The following is a 27,679-nucleotide window of genomic DNA, read 5'->3' on the forward strand; positions in this document are numbered from 1 at the left end:
ATGCACCAAATCGAGGCTCCTCTGCACTTGCTCCCAGGCCTGCTATTGATGATCCAGTCGTTGATATACGGGAAAACCTGGACCCGTCGATATCTCAGGTAAGCAGCCACTGGTGCCATACATTTTGTAAAAACCCTTGGTGCCGATGAGAGCCCAAAGGGCAGTGCTGTGAATTTAAAATGGCATCCGCCCACTATGAAATGGAGGAAATATCTGTTCTTCAGGTCAAGGGTGGCGTACCAGTCTCCCAGATCCAGGGAGGGGATGATGGAGGCCAGGGAGACCATGCGAAACTTCAACTTTCTGAGAGGCTTGTTGAGGTGACACCGGTCCAGAATGGGTCTGAGGCCCCTCTTTGCTTTCGGAATTAGGAAGTAGCAGGAATAGAAACCTTTTCCCTTCACGTCCCGAGGGACCTCCTCCACAGCCCCCAGTGCGGGAGGGTCTCGACCTCTTGGACGAGGAATTGCTCATGAGAAGAGTCCCTGAAGAGGGATGGGGAAGAGAGGGGGTGAGAAGGTGAGGCAGCCAAAAATTGCAGTTTATAGCCCTGAGATACTATGTCCAGCTGAACGGTAGGGATGAAAATGCTCGAGGAAAGAACAATGTGGATCTGGGGAATTGACTGGGCATTGCTCCCAAATGCACGTTCAAAATGAGTACTTCTGGCCCCCAGTATGCTTTGCTGGGCCAGGCTGTGCAGGTGAGGGGGATGAGGAAGGGTGGCAACAACTAAAACTCGAGTTTCTGCTACTTCTCCTTGCAGACCCTTGATGAGGCTGTCAAGGCCATGGCAGCAGGGAAGGCCGGAACTGTTTCCATGCAGATTGCAGTATATGCATGCCCAGCAATCAAGGGTGGCCTGAGTGTCCTTTAATCCATGCAGCTTTGCATCAGTCTGCTCTGAAAAAGAGACCACTCTCATCGAATGGGAGATCCTGGATAGAGGTCTGCATCTCTTAGGATAGGCCGGCGGTCTGAAGCCAGGAGCTGCGCTTCACGACCACCACCGACGCGACCATCCTAGCTGCCAAGTCTGCTGCATCCTATACCATCTGGAGAGAGCACCTGCCCACGGTAGCGCCCTCCTCCACCAGGGTGCTGAATTCCTGGACCAGACCCTGAGAGAGGGACTCCTTGAACTTATGGCAGGAGTCCGAAGAGGGCCTGATGGTTCGCCCACCTGGAATTGCAGGCGGTCTGTACAGTCTTTTGGCCTTCTTATTTTTGGAGGTTGATCTAGTGTGCCCCTGCTTGACCTGGCCACAGAGCCAACCAGTAAGCCTGGGGTGGATGTGTATAAAAGGTACTCGAACCCCTTGATTGGGATGAAGTACTTCTTTTCTGCCCTTGGTCGATGCCATCCAAAGTTTGGGTCCCCTACTGCTCCCGGGAGTCGGTGGTGGATCCTTTAAGGGGCTAAGGGCCCAGATGGGGGCGCGACATCAGTGTGGCTCTAGAGTGGCAGGGCAGCCTGAACTGGGTCCTTTGCCCAATGCCCCAGGGCCTGTCTTGCCCGGTGCCGGGGAGCTGTGATTCTTCATTTTCTTTCTGGGTCCGGTGGCAGGGAATAGTGCTGGAAAGAACCCAGTACTGGGGGAGTATACACTGAGGAACTAGGCAAGTCTTGGTGGAATGGCTCGGAAGCCGGATGAAGAGCAGCCTCCATGAGGAGAGCCCAAAACTGAATATCCTGCTCTAAGTCTTGGGTCAAAAATTTGTACAAATATGACACTTGTCCTTCACAGCGATTCCCCCAAGCACTTGAGGCAGTTGCTGTGAGGGTCACTTACGGGCACAGGGCTGTTACAGTCCATGCAGGGCTTAAAGCCTGGACACCAGGGCATGCCCTACCCAGGGCGAAGTCCTCGCTGGGATTCTAACTTCTAACTACACTTAACAACTAACTACTATAAACAACTATTTACAAGGCCCTAAGGCTCAAAGTCAGAAGAGACGAAACTGCTAGCTCTTGCTATGCAAGGAAAGGCACTTGACTAACCACCATGGGCGGTAAGAAGGAACTGAGAAGGCGTAGGGCTGGTGGTATCTGACATACAGATGCATGAGAACCGCACTCAAGGCGGGGGCACCACAGCTGGCCTTACAGATTCCACGAAGGCAAAAGTCTCAGATGACCACGCATGTGGATGTGTGCACACCTAGAATGGAATCAACATGAGCAAGCACTTGAAGAAGAACATGCTCTTCCAACTTTTCTGCCAACAGTTAAAAGGAAAAAAATGGTGGAATTCAAATAGTCAGAATGCCCAGAGAGCTTGTCAAGGGCATGCTTAAATGATTGCTCATATTCATTGTTTTTAAAAGTATGAGAAGGATGTAACTTTATTACAATATATTAAGCAGAAGTAGAAGCATCTGCTGCAGTAAAAGAGCTGAGTTCCAACTTCCTTTACGATCCTCTACTTTTTCTCATGCTCATAACGGTCTCAAAAAAATTCAACATACAAGGAATTTGTTTATGCTTAGTCTCTGCCTAAAAGTGAATTTTTATTTACTATTTTTTTAAATTACAGCAAATTCAACTGAGCCATTTTTTGAGTTTTATTCTCACTTTTGCCACTGACCTGCCTTAATACTTTGGAAACATTGTTTACGTCTCAGTACCCCCATTCAGGAGGCAATCATCACTACTTCCATTTTTCAGATACAGAAAATGAAACTGAGACACAGAGAAGTTAAGATACAGAGCTAGGAAGTGTTAGAATCAAAACGGTAATCCAGGTCACCTGTTTGTAGGTCCAGACCTCATCTACTAGACCAGAGTGTCTCCAGGCAAATCACTTAACCAATCTGTGCCTTATCTATCTCATCTGTACAATGTGGTTAGTAATGCTTACCCCAAAGGGCTCTGAGGACTACATATGAAAAAGTGCTATGTAACTGCCAATTATTGTTATCACCCATTTTTACAAATGGACAAACAAACGTTAAATGACAGTGTGATCTAATGGGTTAGGCATGAGCCTAGCAGTGAGCAGGCAGTTTCTAATCGCAGTTCTGAAACTGACTTGCAGTGTGGTTTTAGGCTAATCACTAAATCTTTCTATGCCTCTGCTTTCCCATCCGTAAACAGGGATAATACTGACATCATACCCTAACACACAGGGTTGGTCATGGTTGGCATAATTCATTAATATCTGAAAAACAAAATGTAACATTCTCAAATGGGAAATACAAGGCTGTGGCTGGAGAATTCAGCGGGTTTTACAATGAAAAAAAATAAACCAGAGGACATGTCAGATTAGCATCAGTAATGAGCCCAACACCACCAAATCACTTAATTCTTTATCCTAAAAAGTTTCTCAATGTAAAATCCAGAGGTTAATGGAGAAAAAAAAAATCTTTCTTCCCTTGAATGGTCCCTTAGAATATGTGCTATCTACTTATACTAAACAATCTGTTCCATCTTGTATTTAGCTGTGATGCTTGGAATACTGTTCCAAGACCAGAAGAAAAGCTCTGTGTGGCTCATGCTTGTCTCTCTTACCAAGAGAAATTGGTCGAATAAAAGATATTATTCTATTATCACAGAATTTCAGTGATCAAAGTAACCAGCTTTTTTAAATTGCTCTTTTTTAATTATTTCCCTAAATTTGCATAAACCAATTGCTGACAAGCAATGATTACTAATGCAGAGAAAGCAAGATATAAATATCTTGCTATCTAAATAATGGCTTACAAGAAAACACTCATGAAGAATTCCATTTACCTGAAAAAGCATTACTGTAATATCTTGAGAGCGTCTGCATAATATCTTTGGAATGCTGGGTCCATGGTGCTATCTTCCTGTAGGTTTTTACTCGATGAACAAGTTGAGAACCTCCATATTGCAGAGAAAGTGTGTCTCCATGATCTTCATACAACTCTTCAAACAATCTAAACCAATGAAACCAAAATATCTGAGAATTCTATCACTACTGCTAGAAAGTGAATGTTTCTCTACTCTCTATTTTATGCCTTACTTACCTTTAAGTTTTAAAAAGACTTAAAGGTAAACAGGTAGAATTTAAAATTAACTGAAAATAGTTTATGTAATGAGTGTCATACTTCTGAACCAGAAAAGCCAGGTGTCTTCTTTCCAAAATGTTAATTTAGCTAGTAAAGATTACAGAGGTGTAAGAGGAGTTAAGTGTTCTTTCACAACATTCCTCTTAGACTAAGCATGTACTGGGCAACTAACTCTACATCTGCTCTGGTCTAAAAGATCAAAGCACCAAACTTTTCTGATAACCTCCTCCTGCTGCCCACTTCAGATATTAGCCTTATCAGGACATGCACAAAGAAATTATTGTACACATTATGTATGTATACACATGGATACACTGTCTATTTATATATGAATGAAAGGTATCAATGGTATACATCAGGGACCATAAGAAGGCTAAGTAAACATACATTTGTGATTATTTTAACAAACAAGTAGATTTTAACAGTGAAATTAATCGTAGAGTTATAAAACCTTAACAATATGTTCAGAAATGGAAACAAATATTTTCCCTAATATTAAAAGTTTAATTAATTCATTTTAAGTAATCACTGTGGAATTCTTGAGATATATAGGAGGAAAAAATCTAGGTATTGCTGCCAGTTTACAAAAACAGAGAACATAAAAATGATCACTAGCCTAATCACACTGAAGTCTCAAATACTGTGATCACACATTCCAGGTCCAATTTTGGAGTGTTTACTCAGATAATCACTTCAGTGGAAGTTTTGCCAAAGTAGGGTAATCACTGCAGAACTGGGCTCTAAAACCAAACTTACGCTTGCTCATTAGTTATAATACCTTAGATACTTAAATATTTATTAAATGAGACTATATATCCTTATAGCTCCCAGAAGTAAACATGAATAAGAAACCAGGGAAATGACTGGTGGATGATGATGGCTTGTAGGAAGAAAGGAAGATCTTAAATCTTCACAGAAAAAGGTAACCCCTCCAGGATACCATATTCCCCTTTGTGGAGGTGGGAAAAGGACTCAGAATGGAGTCCAACCCTGAATATTAGTTATTTGGAATGAGGCATTTACCACCACACTTGACACAAGTAGTAAATGTCTGGTATCTCTGGGGTGTGGTCATGGGCATTAAAGCTTTTATAGTGATTGCAGCTGAGATGGTGAGGTCCATAAGTCTGACAGTAGAATACTGAAGGCAGTCTTGTATGAAGAATTGCAGACTAGAACTTGTTTTATTTGCAGACCAAGAAAACATTACAAAAACACTCTCTCAAGACAACTTCCAATCTTGCAATGTTGATCACAATACCTGGGAGCTCTCAGCATCTGACAAGATCTGATGGTGGCACCTCTGCCACCTCAGTCTGAAAGATTTTGAGAGCTCGTGGACTGCTGCAATCAAGGAGAAACGTGTGAGGAGTAAAGCTAAAAGCAGCACATGTTCATCTACAAATTCTCTTAACCTGTGATACATGCGAACAGGGCTGCAGGTCTAAAATTGGTCTTTGATTTCATTTCAGGACTCACAATAAGTGACTGTAGCTCATCCATTGAGCTTGATGGGAGACTCCATCATCATCATCATCATCCCACCGCCAATAAACCTGACTTAATAAAGTTGCAGCATGCCACTTTAAACCCATCTCTGTTTTTGTTTCATTCTCCTGTATCCAACCTGCATATCCTGATCAAGGCCTATAAAATAAGCAAGTCAGCCAGGCTTTTTAGAAAGAACCTGCTAGTTATAAACCTACAAGGATACATTTTATAAAGGTCCTGCTCTTTAAGTCCCCTACAGATGCTCAGGCAAGATTTAGCCTTCAGCTATTTTATAACCCCTTCAGGAGGGAGTTCTCATTTAAAACTGTTGCAATTTAACAATGAAATTGTCTTTATGTAAATTTAATTAACTGTTAAACCACCTGTAAGCACAATTTGCACTACATGTGTAAGAAAGCAGAGTCAAATATAGTAAAAATCTGAAATGAATCAAACAGTGCTATAGAATCTCTGTGGCTAGAAATTCCATGCTTCAATAATAAGAGTATAGCAGTAGGAATATACTATCGACCACCTTACGGGGATGGCAATGGTGACCATGAAATGTTCAGGGAGATTAGAGAAGCTACAAAAATAGAAAACTCAATAATAATGGTGGATTTCAACTATCTCCATATTGGCTGTGTACATGTCACCTCAGGCTGGGATGCAGAGATAAAGTTTCTAGACACCATTAATAACTACTTCTTGGAGCAGCTAGTCCTGGAACCCACCAGGGCAGAGGCAATTCTTGATTTAGTCCTAAATGGAGCACAGGTGGTCCAAGAGGTGAATATAGCTGAACCACTCAGTAATAGCAACCATAATATAATTAAATTTAACATCCTTGTGGGAGGGGAAATATCAAAAAAGTAGCATTTAACTTCAGAAAAGGGAACTCCACAAAAATGAAGACGCTAGTTAAAACATACATTGAAAGATACAGTCACAAGAGTGAAATGCCTACAAGCTTAATGGACACAATACCGTAACACCATAATAGAGGCTTAAATTAAAAGGAAACCCCAAATTAAAAAGAATAGTTAAGGGGACCAAAAAATGCCATCATGGCTAAACAACAGAGTAAAAGAGGTGATTAGAGGCAAAAAGGCATCCTTTAAAAAGGGAAGTCAAATCCTAATGAGGAAAATAGAAGAATAAACTCTGTCAAGTCAGGTGTAAAAGTATAATCAGGAAAGCCAAAAAAAATAAAAAATAAAAAAAATCTGAAGAGCAACCAGCAAAAGACTCAAACTAAGAGCAAAAAACTTTTGAAGTACATCAGAAGCAGAAAGCTGCCAAACCAATCAGTGTGGTTACTGGACGATTGACATACTAAAGGAACACTCATGGAAGACAAGGCTATTGTAGAGAAGCTAAATTAATTCTTTGCACTGGTTTTCACTATAGAAGATGTGAGAGAGAGAATCCCACACCTGAGCCATTCTTTTTAGGTGACAAATCTGAAGAACTGTTCCAGATGGAGGGTGAGGGTGTCAATAGAGGAGGTTTTTGAACAAACTGCTAAATTAAACAGTAAAAAATCCCCAGGACTAGATGGGATTCACCTGTGGAACTTGTTGCCAAGGCTGCTGTGAAGGACAAAACTGTAACTGGTTTCAAAAAAGGATTAGATAAATTCATGGAGGACAGGTCCACCAATGGCTATTAGCCAAGATAGTCAGAGATACAACCCTATGCTCTGGGTGTCCCTAAGCCTCTGACTGCCAGATGCTCGCACTGGATGACAGGGGATGGATCACTTGATGATTGCCTCTTCTGTTCACTCTCTTTGAAGCATCTGGCATTGGCCACTGTTGAAAGACAGGAAACTGGGCTTGATGGACCATCGTTCTGACTCAATATGATCATTCTTGTGGTTTTTTTTTTAAAGACCTTGAAAAAAAGAATAACTTTGAAAGTCTGAATATATCAAAACATTGTCTCATTACTAAGTCAGACAGTAAGAGTAAGCGTTAACTAGGGACAAGACAAGTATAAATGTGATGCAATACAGAAGGGAAACTTAAAAAAAGGTGAATGTGGTCAAATACATAGGAGGATAATTTTAGTAGCTGCATTTCAGACAGACTGGAAATGGAGCTGTTATGTGAATGTCAGGGAGATCAGAGAGGAGGCGACTGCTTTAATCAAAATGAGAAATTAGGACTGGATGTATTGTGGGAGAGAAAAAAAACAACTTGCATCGGGGGGAAGTGGAAAGATTTTGACATAGCCTAGATGTGACAGGAGGATGAGAGGAAGGAATCAAAGGTGACCCCAAGGAAGGATGATGGTATAGTAATGGAGGAAAGAGAGAGAGAAAAAAGACTGGGCAGAAAAATAAGGTCAGCTTTAACCTTCCAAAAAGAGATGTCAGATGGAGAAAGGATGAGATGTGGAAATGGATTAAAAAAAAGACAGATTAGGTGTGGAGTGGCAGATTTGCAGGTCAACAGTATAAAAATGATAGGAGTCAAATACTTCTGTCATACAACACATGATTTCTGGCTACTACACCTCTACCCCAATATAACGCTGTCCTCAGGAGCCAAAACAATCTTTCCGCGTTATAGGTGAAACCACATTATATAGAACTTGCTTTGATCCGCCGGAGTGAGCAGCCCCGCCCCTCCAGAGCACTGCTTTAAAGCGTTATAACAGAATTCGTGTTATATCGGGTCAAATGATATCTGGGTAGAGGTTATATAACAACTTTTTAAAAAGTTCAAGTCTGTTTCTGGACTTAGAGTTGAGAAAACAATGGAAACTAGCATAGTACTCTGTCTTATTTTATTCAAAAACAGATAGGTTTGCTTATTCCGGCTTTTTGGCATTATGAGAATTTTCAGAATTTTTTTCCCCCCTTTCCTTCCTAGAAATTAAAGTTCTGGTAGATGCATAGGAGGAAGATGTATAGAAGGAGCTTCTATGCATGATCTCAAATAATTCCTCCACTGTTCTGATGAGTAAATCTGAAAATCCAATCTAAAAATCATTCAGCAAGTGAAGAGATTTAAAAAACATAATAATTGAAGCAGATATCCATACAGAGAAGGCCACGTAAAGTAACACATCCTCATCTATCTTCAAAAAGCAGAAACGAGTATGCAGCAAGCACAACAGTAAGTCATACAACTGTCCAAAGGTAAAAAAATCCCTCAATACCCAAGAGAAAAGGGGCCAATGAAGTGGAAGATCAAAAGAAATTGTGAGGGTAATATGGTCTGGAGGTTTTCTGATGTCCCATCAAACCTGATGCCTCAAAGGCAACGCAGCAAAACAGTTTCTTCTGCCTCTATTCCCTTCTGCTTAGAGAAATATGGTTGTATCAGAGATCTGCGGTATTGAGCAGGTGACTGTTCCAAAGGGGTCTGCCTCTGGGATTGAAAGTTGTTCAATCTGTTTCAATAGGAAGGCCACTAAACCCTCTAGTAACAAAGGTCTTCCCAGATCTATGCTTATTATGACTTTGAATGGGAATAAGAATAGGAGGGACCTCTCAGATATGTGGTGCTTCTTCTTCTTTATATGCATCACCATCTCCAGAGATCCAGTAGTCTTCTTTTTAGGCTTCTTAGAAGCAGAATACAGATCTGACTCACTTTCCTTCCCTCGAGCACCCTTGTGCAGAGATAACTGTTGATGCCAAAGCATTTAGCCAAGACTGCAGTAAAGCTGAGGGAGACGTGGAGGAGCCATTCTTCCCCTAGAAACAGTGACAGGCAATTCCCTTTGTGGGACTACCAGGTAAAGACTGTAGCTATTTCTTTCTCCAAAACAATGAAGGCAAGCATGTTGGTCTGAGACTGGCATCTTTCCATTACAGGAGACTCACCTCAAACCCTAAATGCTTTGAATCTGCCATCAGGAAATTCAAGCAGCGCTAACAGGAAGTTAAGAACACCAAACTGATTAGAGTCAGTATTATGAACAAACCAAACACCCCATCAGCATGAACACCAACAATGACTATTACTCATAAAATCCTATCTTTACTTTAAAACAAACAAACAAAAACAATGGAAATATCTCCCTCAATCCTGCTGCTCCAATAAGCTACACTATGCAAGAAATACTAAACTACCTGAAGCCATGAGTTCAGAGGTCTCTATTACAATAATAAGGAAAACAATGTGGCCTCAATTGTCCCTCATATTTATACAATCAGGCCCAAATGTCCAAATCCCTGAGAGAACACTCTTGCAAGCTTTAATGGTCACTAATATTCAGAAGGTTCCAACTTCAGCATCAAAGGCACATGTGTATAATTGGAAAATGTTCAGAGAGAGATTGCAGAAGGATGCATTCCACCACCTCCCCACCCCCCCCGCCTTCAATGCACCAAAATGTACCAAGAAGATACTGTAGAAAGGAAAATGAAGAAAAATAAGTTGAAATGTATTTCTGCATTGTATTTCTGGCTAGTGGAAACATCTGGCAAAAAATTATGCTTAGCTCACTTTAAAGGCAAACTGCAAAGCAAAAATTAAAAGCTTTATAAAACACTTTTATTATGTTTATTTAAAGGACAGAGTTTTCACATTTGAATTTTAAGCATCAAAAGAGAAGTGCTCAGTTTTGTTATCCTGAAAGGAGCCTGATAAGCATACTAATCAAATAAAGGTAATCTTGAAGTTACATTGATTTCTATGTTAAATGTCATACAGAGGGATGAATGGATAATTCAGTTAGCTGAAAAAAATGATCTGAACATTAATTTCATTTAAACATTAGTATTTTCACTTAAAGAAAAATTATGAAAACAACAAAATATAAAAATCCACAGAAAAAGATAACTGTTTAATATTTGTTACAAAATTAATGCCAGGAAAAAACCAACATATTTTACTAACAAACAGTGAAATACCTTACCTAACAGCATCTGTGTCAAACTGCAGATTGGGTTTATCAATCAACCCCAAAGAATAGAGCTGATAGGCTAAAGCACACTTCCCCACCATGAACTGGGCTGTGTTAGTGCGATCTAAACAGTCAACACAATTGGTTCGAAGGACACCAGTCTAGGAAAGAAGAAAGAATAAATGGGAGATTCTTCAACCAGTTCCCAATCATTACATTCATGCTTACTCAAATACTTAATTATTCAAAATCTTGCATTAATAGGTCAAGATCTTAAATAATTTAGGCTGCAATTGTCTATGTTACAGAAAACTGCTAAAGCTTCAATTCAAAAGAGTTTCACTATTATCAGCTTCCTGAAACACTAAACTCTTCTTTCCTCTCATAAACAAACTTATGATTTGTTGCAAAAAAATGTTGGGTGCCACTGCAATGTAAAAATAAAGTTCCCATTTTTAAGTCTTGCTACTAACACTGAAATATAAAAAACAAAGCATGCTATCATATTGCTGTGGCCATAGGACAATGGTGTTAATATTGTCAACACTCCTATTCATAGGCAACAGATGTACAAGTTCTGTTAAAGATTACAACCTGCATATCTTTCTAAATACCACCTGTGTCTGTGTTCTTCAATTCCATAATGCCTACATAAGGCTTGGTATTTTATAATCTGAAGAGCTGAAAGCATAAATACCATATAATATTTGCATATGAATGAGATCTGATTTATGGCTTATTTTGTTAATGCACTACAGACAGGTAGGCATGCAATACCTGAAGATGTATAAATCAAGGCAACATTCAAATGGCTTGCATGTTCTTCTTTCTTTTAGAGAGATTAAAATTAGGCTCACTCAGCTATTTAGCCTTAAATATCAAACCCTTGATGTTCTGTTAATATGGAATTAAGCATTTGTTCCCTAGATTATGTAAAGTATAAAATTATGAAGGATCATAAGTAGAAGGAAATAATGCTTCAGCAACATTGTATCTTGTGTGCAGAATATACAATCATGACATCCATATTTAAAATCATAAACCAGTAATTCTTTCACCATGCTATACATAAAGAGAGTAGTATTTTGAGTCAAACTGCCTGTTTAATTTTTGACTGTAACCATAATTATACAATGTGCAACAATGTGAAGACGAGAATGCTTTTAAATACTTGTTTCCATGTACATTAATTTACTATCAGAATGAAGCATGTTTATTCCACACTCAACTAAAATTTTAATGTTTGAACAATGCAGTTTTTTCAATACTGAATAGTACATTTTTTCTGATTATAAGACAAGATGTAAAAAATTATTACAAGCACTGTACTGTGTGGCTTGTTGCCTACGTACTGTTAATGTTACAAAGGATAGCAACTTTCAGTGAGACTGGTGCCACTATTGCTAGCTTCAGAAATGGAAACTAAATTTAAAATGTAATATATTTCTCAGATTTCATTTGTCAAGAAGATATTTCCAGCAGCACATTTTTTTCTAGCACTATCTAAAGACAGTGTGGCCCTAAACCCATTTGGGGGCTCTGGGCGCTACTATAAAATATATATTTATATTAGTAAAGTACTGACTCAGAGGAAAAACAGTCATCTACTGATTCATGAACAATACTTCCTGCTGCACCTATGGTAGATGGCTCTTTGAAAGCATCCTGTCCTATCAGACTGACTTACGTCAATAAAACTCTGTTGTAATAATAAACCAATATTATTTCAATACCTGTAAGCGACCAGTGGGAACAACAAAACCTCCCAGTTCATTCCATCTGGAAGGGAAACAAAATACCATGCCTTACGAAGTTTACTTAATGTAAGGATTATAGGTCATGTCATATGTGTCAGGCTCAGTGAAATAGAGGGAAGAATTTAATAACCTGCTAAAAATGAGTCTGAAATCTCTGAGTGGTTGAAAATACACATGAGTGGGTGAAAATGCGACTATACATATCTGGTATGACATGTGTTGCAATTAGCTTGCAATGCAGGAAATCCAGTATTGGAATAAGCGTGTGCTAAGGCTCACAACAAATTAGTCCAAGAAAGCCAAGTACAATATGCTTCTCCCCACCTCCAAACCAAAATGCAAGTTATAGACCTTATCAGAATACAGAGACTTCCCCCCAAGTTGGGAAAGTGATCACATAAAATATTTTTTAACTAATGTTTATGGACAGGTTGAAGGAATTTTCCATAATAAGCCTAAAAAACTACATAAAATACATACATTTCAATTATGTCATAAATCAATGAGGGCCAAATTGAGGTTTCAAAGTAAAACCTGATTTCATATCCCATTTTATCATTAATTTGAAAATTAAATAACTTATTTGCAGTTTAGAGATTTGGGAACATACAGTGTATCAGATAACTTCTGTAATGTTCTAAAAAGTTATAATAAAAATAATCTGACTTCCCTAGACATTTTTTTCTAAAAATATGAATTTCTTACAATGTATACAAGAGTAGGAACTAGCAAGTTTAGATGACAGGTATATTTCCTGGCACTCCTTAGAAAATGCTTTCTTTAAATTCAAAATTGTGCTTGCTTTATCTGGTCAGATACTGCATATCTTGCTTTCAAGCATGCAATACAACATGAAGTGCATGCCCTGAAGCAGCAAAAGAAGCTGTTCTCAGAACAAAGAACTGTTTGTTATATCTTTCAAGAATTCAGGAATTGTTTAAATATAAAGGGGGAAAATGAACATTTCAGACTTAATCTGTAAAGTGTTTATTGTAGCAAGAACCACCAACTACACCAAATTTCACAAGTACACATTTACCCTGAAGAGACAAGTAGCATAATTAGCGGCATATTTTACACTTGTTCAGTGTGTGGATAATTATAGACTATGTCCCTTTGGTTGCAGTCTTTTTCACTCTAACTGGACATTAAATTATAATTTTCACATTACTGCAATCCTTAAAAAGCCATGTTAGAGAGAGTACATATTGCTGGGATTTAGGAATATTTCATGTGTATAAGCATGTGTGTGTATATATTTACACACACACACACAGGTTTATGTAAACTCACCCCCCAACACCCCCCCACACACACACACACAAACTCATCCTACCCTTTTTCCTTTTCTTGTTTTCATACATACTTTTCATCTGGCCGCAAGATGCTGCAGTAGGAATCAGGACGATTTACAAAGAATCCTGTTTTCTTCACTACACTTTCCGCAATTACATTCAATCTATCCAGGACATTACACAGTTTGCTATGGGGAGAAAAAACAAATATTGAATACTCTTCTCTAATTTTCACTGGTTGGAAAGTCTCCTGTCAGTGATTTTCTTTCATATCTACTGACCAAACATTATGTCAATAACAGTGTTTTCATGCCAGTTTTTCTCACTTCACATAATTAAAAAGGGACATTGGTAAATGATTAAAATTTACCATTCCACCAATCTTTGCATCATCTACATTTTATCATCAGTGATTTTATAATTAATTCCAGATCATTGATGAAAATGTTGAATAGCTTCAGGCCTAGTACCAATGATTGTAAAACCCCATTAGAAATGCCCCTGTTCAATGATGAATCTTCACTGAAAATGACTTCTGGATATCTATCAGTCATCCAGTTCATAATCTATTTAATGTGCTTTATTAATGCTGTATAGATTGCCAATTTTTTAAAATCAGAATGTCATGTGGTGGTACTAAGTGAAATGCTTTCCAAAAGTATAAGTATTGTAGTTACCATTAGCAACCAAACCTTAATCTCAAAGAATGAAATCTGGTTTGTTTGACAAGATTTTTAATAAAAAACATGTTTACTGATTATATTAATTATATTCCTATCTTTATTAATCACGTATCGACTTTCCCCCCTTATTTTGGCTGGGACTGATGTCGGACTAACTGGCCTATAGTCACCCAGGTCATCACACAAATGTGTCTCCCTCAAATGTGTGGAAAGTGAAGACATGACTAACCACACACTGGGATTCACAGTCTGTCCCCCAACCCTGGCATATGAGGCATCTGACATGGACACGACATTTCTTGAAGCTCCTACAGGACTCATGGCCTAGGGACTACCCAAGGTAGATATCTAGGTTACGATAACCCATACTACACTAACTAAAAATTGTTAATTACTGAAGGATAAAAGAATTAAGACTATAATCATCTAGCCTGAGGACATAAAAGCAAGGTTCAGTTAGCTCTCTGCAGCAATGGAACTGATGCAGTTGGAGGATGTGCTGCCTTACATAGTGTAGGGCAGGGGTAGGCAACCTATGGCACACGTGCCGAAGGCGGCATGCGAGCTGATTTTCAGTAGCACTCACACTGCCCAGGTCCTTTTTTGGAAGAAAATTAGAAAAAAGTTCTGATAATGTCAAAATACTTCCACATTTTTGGAATGGTACGTTTTGATTTTGTTTTGCCTTGAAATGACTTTCAAAATTTAATTTTGCATTATAATACAAATAAAAACAAAATTAGTTTGTCAAAACATTTAAATTGACCTGTAATAAGGCTTTTTTCTCCAAAGGAAAATTTTGGGTAATTTCAAATTTTGGTTTTCACCAGATTTTTGGAACAAACCAAATTCTGAAATCTCAAAATCCTTCATGAAACAGAACTTCCTCCCTCCTCACACCTGTAAAAATGTTCTGATCTCCTAAAACCACCCTCACACTGGCAAGATATAGCAAAGAAATTTAAAAAACATTTATCCCTGTCACTGATCACTTATGAACTATGACAATATCCATAAAGAGAAAGAATTTGCCCACCTTTTTGTGTATTTGGCCATATCCCAAGGAATATACACAATAGCATGTTCTGGGGGTAAAAATTGATTGAGATATGTCACTGCGCTAACAAGTTCTTCACTCAGAATCCTTTCATGCTTTCTTTTTTCACGTTCCTTAATCAAAGCCAGAAAAAATTTGCATTAACATTTTTGAGTTAACAGGTCTAAATGTTAAAATGTTTGTATACAATCTCTCTCTCACACACCTCCATCCCTGATTTTAGTATTTCATAGTTTATAGGTGTAAGACAGGAAGAACAAGCAGCATGCATAAGAAAAGGGTGGGGGGGGCAGGGGAGCATTTATGCAACATTAAGGCAGACTGTTAAAAATGATCAAACATGAGGAAATTCAGTAAAATTCTAAATAGTATATTAGGCTTTATAATCTATGATAAACAGAATTATATTATGAAATACATTAGAATAGCCATACTATATATGTGCAAAAAATGGGTAGATTTATTTAAATCGCTGATTTTTATTATTGAAATCAGCAAGCAGGAAACCTTGGTTTAAATCATAATTTTTAAACTTGTTTCATATTTCTACTTCTTCGTTTTCTGAAAGCAAGATTGATTCTCTTTGGATTGGTAACCATTAAAGCATATTGATTTGTAACTATATATAGCCTTTACACTAAATTTGGTGCTTCTTTTAGCTAACCAGGAGGATACACTATATCTATATACATTTGTTTAAGCAATTACATGAATTAACATTTATTTAGACTCTTAATTTTTACATTTTTCATAATATTAGAAAATAGTGAAAGATGCCTTTCTTATTTACTAGATTAATTTGTTACTTGTGATTTGTGTCAAGCTCTATTTGGATAGAAATTAAAATTCAATTAAAGTGCACAAAACAGCATTTTATTTTTTTATTAGTAAAATAAAACCACCTTTGGAGCTGGATACATAATAAATTATCAAAACACATTTTGCATTTAAAAACTAACTGAATTATTAAACAAAGAAAGTAGTGAATTGAACTGACTGTCTCTGGTCACCATGCTCTTCAAAACTTTAGAACAGGGATGGGCAAACTTTTTGGCCTGAGGGCCGCATCGAGTTTTGGAAATTGTATGGAGGGCTGGTTAGGGGAGGATATGCCTCCCCAAACAGCCAGGCGTGGCCCGGCCCCTGCTCCCTATCCCACCCTGCTTCTCACCCCCTGACAGCACTCCCTGGGAGACCTGCCCCATCTACCCCTCCCCCACTCCCTGTCCCCTCACTGCCCCCCGGAACCCCCACCCGACTGCCCCCTGCCACCCCATCCAACTCCTCCTCTCATTCCTGACTGCACCCCGGCCCCAGGACCCCTGCCCCATCCAACCACTCCTTCTCTCTGACCGCCCCCAGAACCCCTGTGCCCCTTACTGCCTCCTGCTGCCCCATCCAATGCCCCCCTTCTTCCTGACTGCCCCCCAGAACTGCTGCACTCATTCAATCTCCCTGTTCCCCGCCCTCTGACTGTCCCGACCCCTAGCCACATCCCCACCCTCTGACCACCACCCCAAACTCCCCTGCCCTTTATCCAACCCCCCCTTGCTCCCTGCCCACCCCCTTATCGCGCTGCCTGGAGCACCGGTGGCTGGCCATGCTACAGCTGCACTGCCCGGCTGGAGCCAGCCACGCCACTGCGCAGCACAGAGCACAGAGTCAGGCCAGTTTCTGCAGCTGCGCTGCCCAGCCACCTGGAGCACTGTGCCAGTGGCGCGGCACGCTGAGGCTGCGGGGGAGGGGCCAGGGGCAAGCCTTCTCGGGCAGGAGCTCAGGGGCTAGGCAGGAGGGTCCTGTGGGACGGATATGGCCCGCAGGCCGTAGTTTGCCCACCTCTGCTTTAGAACTAGTAGATCTCATTCTCACACCTGCTTTTTATCCAAAGATTGGAAAGAGAAAACAAACTTTCCTGATTTTTCAACTCCCAATTCATAGCATCATAGAATCTCAGGGTTGGAAGGGACCTCAGGAGGTCATCTAGTCCAACCCCCTGCTCAAAGCAGGACTAAACCCAACTAAATCATCCCAGCCTGGGCTTTGTCAAGCCTGACCTTAAAAACCTCTAAGGAAGGAGATTCCACCACCTCCCTACGTAACCCATTCCAGTGCTTCACCACCCTACTAGTGAAAAAGTTTTTCCTAATGTCCAACCTAAACCTCCCCCTCTGCAACTTGAGACCATTACTCCTTGTTCTGTCATCTTCTACCACTGAGAATAGTCTAGATCCATCCTCTTTGGAACCCCCTTTCAGGTAGCTGAAAGCAGCTATCAAATCCCCCCTCATTCTTCTCTTCTGCAGGCTAAACAATCTCAGTTCCCTCAGCCTCTCCTGGTAAGTCATGTGCTCCAGCCCCCTAATCATTTTTGTTGCCCTCCGCCGGACTCTCTCCAATTTATCCACATCCTTCTTGTAGTGTGGGGCCCAAAACTGGACACAGTACTCCAAATGAGGCCTCACCAGTGCTGAATAGAGGGGAATGATCACATCCCTCGATCTGCTGGAAATGCCCCTACTTATACAACCCAAAATGCCATTAGCCTTCTTGGCAACAAGGGCACACTGTTGACTCATATTCAGCTTTTCGTCCACTGTAACCCCTAGGTCCCTTTCTGCAGAACAGAAGGTCCCTATATACAGAGGTCCCTAGTCTATAGCAGTGCATGGGATTCTTCCGTCCTAAATGCAGGACTCTGCACTTGTCCTTGTTGAACCTCATCATATTTCTTTTGGCCCAATCCTCTAATTTGTCTAGGTCCCTCTGTATCCTATCCTTACCCTCCAGCCTATCAACCACTCCTCCCAGTTTAGTGTCACCTGCAAACTTGCTAAGGGTGCAGTCCACACCATCCTCCAGATCGTTAATCAAGATATTGAACAAAACCGGCCACAGCACCGACCCTTGGGGCACTCCACTTGATACCGGCTGCCAACTAGACATGGAACCATTGATCACTACCCGTTGAGCCCGACCATCTAGCCAGTTTTCTATCCACCTTACCGTCCATTCATCCAGCCCATACTTCTTTAACTTGCTGGCAAGAATACTGTGGGAGACTGTATCAAAAGCTTTGCTAAAGTCCAGAAATAGCACATCCACTGCTTTCCCCTCATCCACAGAGCCGGTCATCTCATCATAGAAGGCAATTAGGTTAGTCAGGCATGACTTGCCCTTGGTGAATCCATGCTGACTGTTCCTGATCACTTTTCCCTCCTTTAAGTGGTTCAGGATTGATTCCTTGAGGACCTGTTCCATGATTTTTCCAGGGACTGAGGTGAGACTGACTGGCCTGTAGTTCTCTGGATCTTCCTTCTTCCCTTTTTTAAAGATGGGCACTACATTAGCTTTTTTCCAGTCATCCGGGACCTCCCCCGATCGCCATGATTTTTGGTTTAACTTCAACTGAACCAGTCATAGATTATTAGGGTTGGAAGGGACCTCAAGAGACCATCTAGTCCAACCCCCTGCTCAAAGCAGGACCAATCCCCAAATGGCCCCCTCAAGGACTGAACTCACAACCCTGGGTTTAGCAGGCCAATGCTCAAACCACTGAGCTATCCCTGCCACCCAAAGGTAATAATTGGAGATATACCAATCCCCTAGAACAGGAAGGGACCTTGGAAGGTCATTGAGTCCAGCCCCCTGCCTTCACTAGCAGGACCAATTTTTTGCCCCAGATCCCTAAGTGGCCCCCCTCAAGGATTGAACTCACAACCCTGGGTTTAGCAGGCCAATGCTCAAACCACTGAGCTATCCCTCCCCCCAGTCACTGAACTGAATTAGTTGAATAAACTAAAATGAAGAAAATATTCTCTCTGCACTTGCGGAAAAGGCTATTGATGTTAAAAGCTGGTTTAGGCAGTTCAACAAAAAGTCTAGTTCCAGGCGCTCACACAGTGACTTTCACTGTTCAGTGGTGGCTTTCCTGGCAGCAAACATGAACTGTTTAATTTTTAAACGTGAAATTTTAACCAATTATAGTAAGCCCAGGCCTTAACAGAGGATGTCAATTTCAAGTTTAATTATAAACAGAGTTGCTTAAAATAAATCTGTATTCAATTTAAATAAAAAAAAAATCGATTTTTAATTGATTTATATCCACCCTGGCACCAAAGAGTTAATAATAGTGCTGGAATCTGAACATTTTGATATCAGATTCGAGATTTTTAAGTATGGAATCCAAGGTTGCATCAACAGAGCTTTTCATTCCATTTTCTACATAACTTTTTAAGAGGAAATAAAGAGGATAGAAAGGAGGAAAAGGGGAGGAAAATGAAGCTAATTCAGTTCTAGAACTTACAAGCTCCACCAGCAGATCTCATAAGCTCTCTGACTCCAGAGCTGTTTAGACTAGCTATAGTGTTCTTGTAGCTTTTTCAAATTAACAAATGAACATTTATCTTGTTACACACTGTGCAGTGTATCTTTACTTTACTCTGTACTAAAGGACATTTTCTATGGTGCATGTAGAAATAATTTTTAAATAGTTGTACCTTTTTAAACCAAAAGTAATATATATCAAACCAAACAGTACCTTAATTATGACTACTTTCATGACAAGTTTCTAACATAAGCCATTTTTGCTGTAACATTTCTCAAAAAGCATGGTAAGAATTATTATTATTTTAAAGGGGGAAGTAGTCTCACTCTCTGTACACTCCTGAAAAACATTTATGGAGGAATTTTCCTACAACATTCCAAAAATTATTTATGATCAGAGACTAAGCATAGGAAGTTTAACCCCAAAAGGCAAATTTTCAGAATGTTCTCATTCTGCCAATAGTGACTAAAAAGTGGAAGCTGTTTTGCAACTCTTAACTATAATAGGCACTAGTGATGTCCACTATTATATAAACTAGATCAGATTTAAAAACTAGACAGACACAAAAAAGCTGTACATTTTAACAAGTATGATTGTTACTTAGAACTACAAGATGCTATGTACAGAATCTGCAGGGAACATAGCTATCAATGGATACTGCTGTGGTGGGCAGCATAACCATCTGAGGAATAGGGAAATAAAAAAAAAGTGAAGAGTGCGGGAAGGGAGAGGAAAGAAAGACATGAGAAGTGAGAAATGGTCTGAAGTAAATAGGATGAAATTCAATAAAGACAAATTAAAAAGTACTCCACTTAGGAAGGAACAATCAGTTGCACACATACAAAATGGGAAACAACTGCTTAGGAAGGAGTACTGCAGAAAGGGATCTGGGGGTCATAGTGGATCACAAGCTAAATATGAGTCAGTGTAACACTGTTGCAAAAAAATCAAACAATTCTGGGATGTATTAGCAGAAGTGTTGTAAGCAAGACACGAGAAGGAATTCTGCTCTACTCCACACTGATTAGGCCTCAACTGAAGTATTGTGTCCAGTTCTGGGTGCCACATTTCAGGAAAGATGTGGACCAATTGGAGAAAGTCCAGAGAAGAGCAACAAAAATGTGTCAAGATCTAGAAAACATGACCTATGAGGGAAGATTGAAAAAATTGGGTTTATTTAGTCTGGAAAAGAGAAGACAGAGGGGACATAACAGTTTTCAAGTACATAAAAGGTTATTACAAGGAAGAGGGAGAAAAATTGTTCTCCTTAATCTCTGAGGATAGGACAAGAAGCAATGGCCTTAAATTGCATCACGCTTTGCCAGAGACGGGTCTCATGGGCCCCTTTCCCTTCCCCAGGATCAAGCCAGACAACCAGAGCGTGCAGAGCCTTGATCCCAACTGGGCTGGGTGCTCTACTCACTGAGGCTGAATATTTTTTTAAGGCTCAACCAAAACGGTTCAATGGTTTCCAAGAACAAAATTAGAAGAAAATAAGTTATTCCACGGTAAAATTTAGGTGGTCTTTTCTTTGGAAAGTTCTAGCACCACCATGCTTTGAAATATGACAATAGTACCCTTTGTGTCAGAAATGAGCCTTTGGGAAATCTGCCCAAATATGGCCAAGTTATAAACTTCGGGAAAAAAAAAATCAGTTTTCACATACTCACTGACCATGCTCCACCTTCTCCCAGTTCCTAGTGCTGACCAGACTTTACATACACTTGTTCCACAGAGCAGTGAGTATGCTCCATCCCAGAGCTAAAGAAGACTTTTGCTATAATGGCTGCTGCAGGCTGGGATGGGGCCAGGTACCAGAACTGAGTAAGGAAGCGTGTCTCTCCTGTGGTCTCTATAAGCAAACCTCCCCTCCCACCACCTGCTGGCACCAAGACAGTATGAAGGAGGAAGTCATCTGATTCAAATACAGACGAGACAAGAGCCCGGGTGGAGGGAGGACTTGGTGAGTAGTTTGGGACAAGGAACCTGAGGGATGGAGACTGGGGCTAGGGTGTAAACTGAGATTGGCTGGGCAAGAAGACTAAGTTTAGGAACTAGAGGGCTGGAGTGGAAATGGAGACATCTGATAAAGAGCTGGGGCGGGGGAGAACTGGGACTAGCTGGGCACAGAGACTGTGACAAGAAGTCAAGTGAGGTGAGGAGACACAGATTGGATGGGACTGGGAGTCAGTGGGGGTGACACAGCCAGGGAGGAGAGAGACCAACAAATCAGGGATTTGGGGGAGAGAACTGAGACTGCCTGGGCAAGGAAACTGAGTAGCAGCAGTGGGACACTGGTTCTGGAATCTGAAGGGGTAAGGCCTGAGGAATGGGATTGAGTATGTGAAGAGAATGGGACTATGGAACTGGGACAAGGAGTCAGAGCTGGGGTTGATAAGACTGGGACAGGTTGGAGAGGATGGCATAGAAAGGGTCAGCTTGGGGGAAATGGGCAGTAGAGTCTATTTCCCTTAGAGCAGTGGTTCTCAACCAGGAGTCTGGGGCCCCCTGGGGGGCCAAGAGCAGGTTTCAGAGGGTCTGCCAAGCATGGCCAGAATTAGACTTCCTAGGGCCCAGGGCAGAAAGCCAAAGTCCCACCGTGCAGGACTGCAGCCCTGGGCCCTGAGCCTGACCATCAGGGCTGAAGCCGAAGCCCTGTGGTGTGGGGCCCCCGGCAATTGCCCTGCTTGCTACCACTTAACGCTGGCCCTGGCTTTTTTTTTTTTTTTTTTAATATAAAAAACAGTTGTGGCACAGCTAGGCCTTGGAGTTTTTATAGCATTTTAGAGGGGGCCTCAGAAAGAAAAAGGCCGAGAACCACTGCCCTAGAGCACACTTCCCTCAGGCTTGGAATGGAAGAACAGATTCTTGAGTTTCACAGCCTCTGCTGTCTGCAAGCATCTCCAAAACCTGCTGGCAAAGTGTCCCATCTCTCTCTGGTGCTGGTCCATAAAGAGGTTAATAACCTACTATTGCTATCAGTTACGCTGTAAGCTGAAAATGGCATACCTAAGAGTGGATCTAACAGTTTCAACCCTGCTGATGAACTACTTGGGTATCAACATGATGTCATGTGATGGACTGAGGCCATTTCTATTTGTAATAGAATATCATGATCAGGATCCCTGAAGAGGGATGGTGATGGGGTAGCCCCAGGCTGCGATCTCCAGCAGATCATACCCAGTGGAATGGGTTCAGGTGACTTCCAAAGGTTGTGCTCTCTGAATTGGTTCCTAAGCAGATCTTGACCTCCCATCAAATTTGCTGACAGGCTCTCATTATGGAACGTGGGGCCGAAGTTGAGGAGAGTTGACTCCCCTTGCTCTACCTCAAATGTTTCTGTCAGGGTACTACGTTTGACTGTGGTAAGATAGAGAACATGGTCTCTGCTGGTGCAATGGCTGAGGGCTGTGTGGTTGAGGATGGGGAAGTGTAGATCCCCAACAAACACAGGGTCACTTTGGAATCTTCCAGTAAATGTAGGGTGCTATCGGTTAGTTTGATGAACAGCTCTGAGCCCTCAATGAGCAAGTCATCATTCATGGCTTGTACCTTGTGAGGGATACATGAGGCTTGGAGCTACACAATTCTCTGCATGGTCATATGCAGGTAGTCATAGAGCTGGATGGCGTGTCACAGGTATCCATCGCTGCCTGCAGGGCTATCTTGGCCACCAGTTGGCCTTCTTTTGTAGTGTTTTTCAGCTCCTCTCTCTTTTGTGAGGCAGCCTGGCCTGGAAAGGTGTCACCCTGTCCACTGTTAAAAAGTCATATTTGGTCATTTTTGGAGCGAGTTGGCCTCGCTCCAAAAATATCTAAGCATCTAGGATCCTTGCCCTTAGAGATGAGTCCTGGTGGGTGTAAAAGTACTTGAATCCAATGTGTGGAGAGGATACCTGCATTATTTCTCTACATGTTTCACTCACAGTGTTATAAGTTGTTGGCATTTGTCACAAGGCTCTTGCCAGATCTAGGAGGCTTTCATTCATGTGGAGGGCAATCTTGGTGAGACCAGTGGTCAACAATATGATAAGCAGCTCACGAGACTTATGGGAGATGACCAAAGTCACAATGCCCAGGGCATCTCTGATCTGCACCAGGAGTTCTTGAAAGGTCTTGAAATCATCCAGTGCTGGTATAGGTACTGAGGCTACTGCCTTGTCTGGGGACTAGAAGGAGAAGTCATTAGGCAGTAAGAAGAAGAGTTGTTTGGCCTCTGATTCCTTTTTTTGGGGGGGGGTATTCTATGGAAGACAGAGGTCCATCTGTGTTTGGGGTGACCCAATTCAACACCCTGCTTTTACATCTGAAGCACCAAATTCACTAGAAGATATAGACTTGACTGTTAGATGGGTCTTGGAGCTCGGGTCTTCTGGATCCAATGCCACTCAGATTGCTCCAGAAGATGAATCTTCAGCATTGCATTTCTTGACTTGTGGGTTTTTGCAGAGAAGAAAAGGCAAACTGAGAACCTGCTTGGGATGTGAGCCTTTCTGAAACAGAACAGATATCTTTTATCTTAGTGGAATTTGCCCATTGCAGGATGGACAAGTACAGGCAACCTTAATTCTGGCATCTCTTAACTTTGAGTCCTTGGCTTTGCAAGCTTAATAATGTTCTTTTCTCATAGTTTTCTGTGTGTAATTATATAAACAAATCCCAGCAACAGCACATACAATTTGTTACTAATTACTACCACTTTCCACATTGCACAGAAAAGCAGAAGACATTTATAAACTCACTGACCTTTAAGAATTCCCCCAAGAGTAAGAGTACCTGAGGTAAAAATGCTCGGTGGTTGTGCTGAAGTTGGATCAACACTCACATGCATAGGAAAATACAATTTTCCCCACTGCACATAAGTAGTAGAAGAGCATTAATTTTAGCATGCTAGTATTGAGCACCTACAGAGACACATTTTCAGCCACACTACAAAGCCTTGTGAATAAAAGCACATAATGATTCACATGTCAGGGTCATGTGAATCTGGATTCACATTTTAGTGCTGGCCTTTGAAAACTAAATCTATAAATAAGAGAATCATTTTCTTGTCAACAAAGTATCTCTCAAGTTGTTTACCACAGATTCATGTGCTGATTCTTAAAAGCACACTCAAACAAGAGCTTTAAGAAATAGAAAATAATGGGACTTTGCTATTAACTACTTCAGCTTACAGATTCTCAAAATCAGCCTTTTGTATTTTTTCAGTTTTTTTAATGAGAGACTTATATTGCATGCATATAAGACGTCCTTTCTAAACTGAACATATCTCTACAACATACTACAATGGAACAACAACGAGGAAGATTAAGAGAGAATATGAAATCAGATATAATTAAATGAAAGATTCCTATGACACAGTAGTAACTATACTACAATCTAATGAAGAACACACTGAAATGACATATGATGGTTCTTATATCAAGTATGTATTATTCAAATAAAAATAAATTAAAATACATCAGCAATAGCCATATACCTCTTCTGCAACTATTTCTTTTCTACATAGGCATTGTATAATTAATTAGGTCTATTAAATCATTTTATTGTTATTACAATTGCATTTATTTTCTTTAAAACGTATATATTTTACCCAGATTGTCACAAAAGTTATGAAGCAGTTAGTAACACAAACATTAAGATGAAATTCCTCCTTTTCTGCTCTGAACTTTGTTAAGAGGCAAAACATACATTAAACATTCACTTTTTCATTATATTTTGCAGATATACTGCAGTTTGATTGAATTATTCAAAAGTTCAAAATTTATTCTCTTCCAAGTGTTCTTTTTAATTTATGTTCAAAGTATTAATGCCCTTTTATAAATGCAAACATGAATTATACAGTTAAAACCAAGATGAGAGAGAGATAAAACTGTACCTAATTTTGTTCAGCTCATTTGTTTAAAGACACAATTCAGTAATCTACCAAAGTGAGCAATGTTCTTTGCATGCAGCTTCTTAGTATGATTGGACCCTTATTGCCTTCACTTATCTTCTTCCTCCAAGAACAGGAGGAAACAAATTGGTCCCTGTGTAGGATATATATATTTACAGTGTTTTTCATTCTCAGAAAAAGTTGGGCCCCCTGGATGCTAATCAACATCTGTTTGGCATTTTCAATAAAGTGACTGGCTTATGAAGTATTGGATTCAAATACTGTTCAACAGATATTGTCTGTCACACACTCTCTCACTGTCAAATAGATCCCTATATTTTCAAGATTTATCATTAGCATCTGAAAATACTCCACACTTAATACATATCTAAATTACTCTTTGATAAGAAGGCTAAAAGTAATATTTATATTTAATATTCCATCATCCTCCAGACTGCCTGTCAAATGCTTAAGATATGCATTAGACACTGACAGACAAAGGAGAATTTACTGTTTTTCATGATGTTTTGCATGGAGTACAGTAGTTTTAGTTTGGAAGTTTATCACCAAGCCTTCTTGCAGTCATATGATACTGCAGCATACTTTGGTGGTAAGCAGAGTGAAGCAGAAACAAGAAAGATGGCCTTTTGGTTAAAGCACTGGGGACTGGAATCAGAATATCTAGATTCAGTTCCTGGCTCTGCCACAGATTTCCAGTCTGACCTTAGGCTTCATACTGGTATTACTGTCTGGACATATTTTAAACCCATGGTTCATATATTCCCTGCTCAAGGTGGGGTGATTCCAATAGCCTGAAAGGAAAGGTGAAGTATGCATTGCAAGAAGTGTATAATCATTAAGGATATTTTATCTCTGGAGAACTATACTGGCAGTCTAGTTATAATGCAAGGTACACCTGGGTAGGGGAACAGGTTTGTGAAAAAGGTCCTCCATTTGTGGGCAGGTATTAGCTCATTGTGAGATGGAGTGAGAGCATTCAGACCCAATCAAAATGGATCCTCATGTTTCAGTATAAAATGTAATCCTTCTGCCTGTTTCAAACTTGCATGGAAAAGTTTCACTGGGAGTCAAATCCAAATCTTCTCTTTTAGAAGGACAACTGATACAATGAAACCAGTTTAACGATGGATAGGAGTGAAAACAGCAAGGGAGGAATTTCATCTGTTTGTTCATTCAAGCTTTCCTACAAATCTTGTTATTTATTAATCTGAAAATGTGCATTTTCTATTAGAAGCTAGTATTAAATTTATATTTACTGCAAGGCCAGCTTTCAGAACCAAATTTAAGCAGCAAAACTCATTGGCTTTAATGAGTCTATAATCTAGCTTTAAATGCAAAAACTTAGTATAATTAAAATTATTTTTAACAATCCATGAGTTTATTGATTTATTTATACCACACCAAGTTATGACTAAACAACACTGTACCTTGACAAGATTCAAAATGATAATGGGAGAGCCAAACCTCTGAAGCATTTGATCAAAGTGAAGTGCAGCTATGTGCGCAAATGGATCTGCTTGGTCCACTGGAACAAAGTAAATAAATATATTCAGGAAGAAAAAAAAAGATTTTCAGATCCTGAAAGGTTACTTTCCTATGAATGCATTTTTTAATTAAAGATTTACTAATTTTTTTTAATAATAGCAATACAATTCACAACTCTCTATCATTAAAGAAACAACAGGGTAAAAGCAAAGGTTTTCCATTTATTTATTTATTTTTTTAAAGTTTGTCAAAAATTAGATAACTAGAAAGAACCCATTAGTTACCTGTTCTGTAACCACTTTCACTTTTACATCCATTCCACTTCTGTTCTACACACAACCAGTGCACTGGATCCAGAGATCTTTTTCACTTAGAGATACCCACTGGGGCAGCACTTGTGCAAGCTAGCCAGTGATATAAAGGATGGGGACAGTTACTGACTAGCAAACTCAAGCCCAATCCAGTAAAGCACATATGAATGTGCTAAACTCTGAGCATGTGAGTACTCCCACTGAAGTCAAAGGGCAAATATATCCTGGCCCCATGAAAGTTAAGGGGAATTTTTCAATTGGTTAACAGAGCCAGGATGTCATCCAAAATGTTCTCCCATGGGAGACAAACTGATAAATATTTGGGTACAGAATCATGAGCACAAAGAAGGCTGCAGTCTTCAACCACAAGCATTGCCACATAAGGGCAATAAAGGGCCACTGTGGGCACAATATCTAATATAAGAAGTCACCAAATTCCTCAGGTCTAATTTCAATCTGGAACTAATTTTTGTGGCTAACTAACAA

The 27,679-nt window shown here is 40.2% G+C and overlaps 1 protein-coding gene across 2 annotated transcripts in view; it reads right to left on the reverse strand.

Moving 5' to 3' along the window:
- The window catches only part of FIG4 (FIG4 phosphoinositide 5-phosphatase), a 163,682-nt gene that overhangs the window by 71,316 nt on the left and 64,687 nt on the right, over nt 1–27,679 (reverse strand). For both annotated transcript variants that reach the window (XR_005595880.1, XM_039529156.1), the window contains exons 10-15: nt 26,825–26,922; nt 15,158–15,291; nt 13,510–13,626; nt 12,120–12,165; nt 10,399–10,547; nt 3,734–3,900 (exon numbers count right to left, since the gene is read on the reverse strand). Coding sequence is in view for 1 of the 2 variants with exons in the window: in XM_039529156.1 (XP_039385090.1) it covers nt 3,734–3,900; nt 10,399–10,547; nt 12,120–12,165; nt 13,510–13,626; nt 15,158–15,291; nt 26,825–26,922 (711 nt within the window). In the remaining variant the exon portion in view is untranslated. The remainder of the gene's footprint in view (nt 1–3,733; nt 3,901–10,398; nt 10,548–12,119; nt 12,166–13,509; nt 13,627–15,157; nt 15,292–26,824; nt 26,923–27,679) is intronic.

This window comes from Mauremys reevesii, linkage group 3 (genome assembly GCF_016161935.1).
Source record: "Mauremys reevesii isolate NIE-2019 linkage group 3, ASM1616193v1, whole genome shotgun sequence".
NCBI classification, from domain to species: Eukaryota; Metazoa; Chordata; order Testudines; family Geoemydidae; genus Mauremys; species Mauremys reevesii.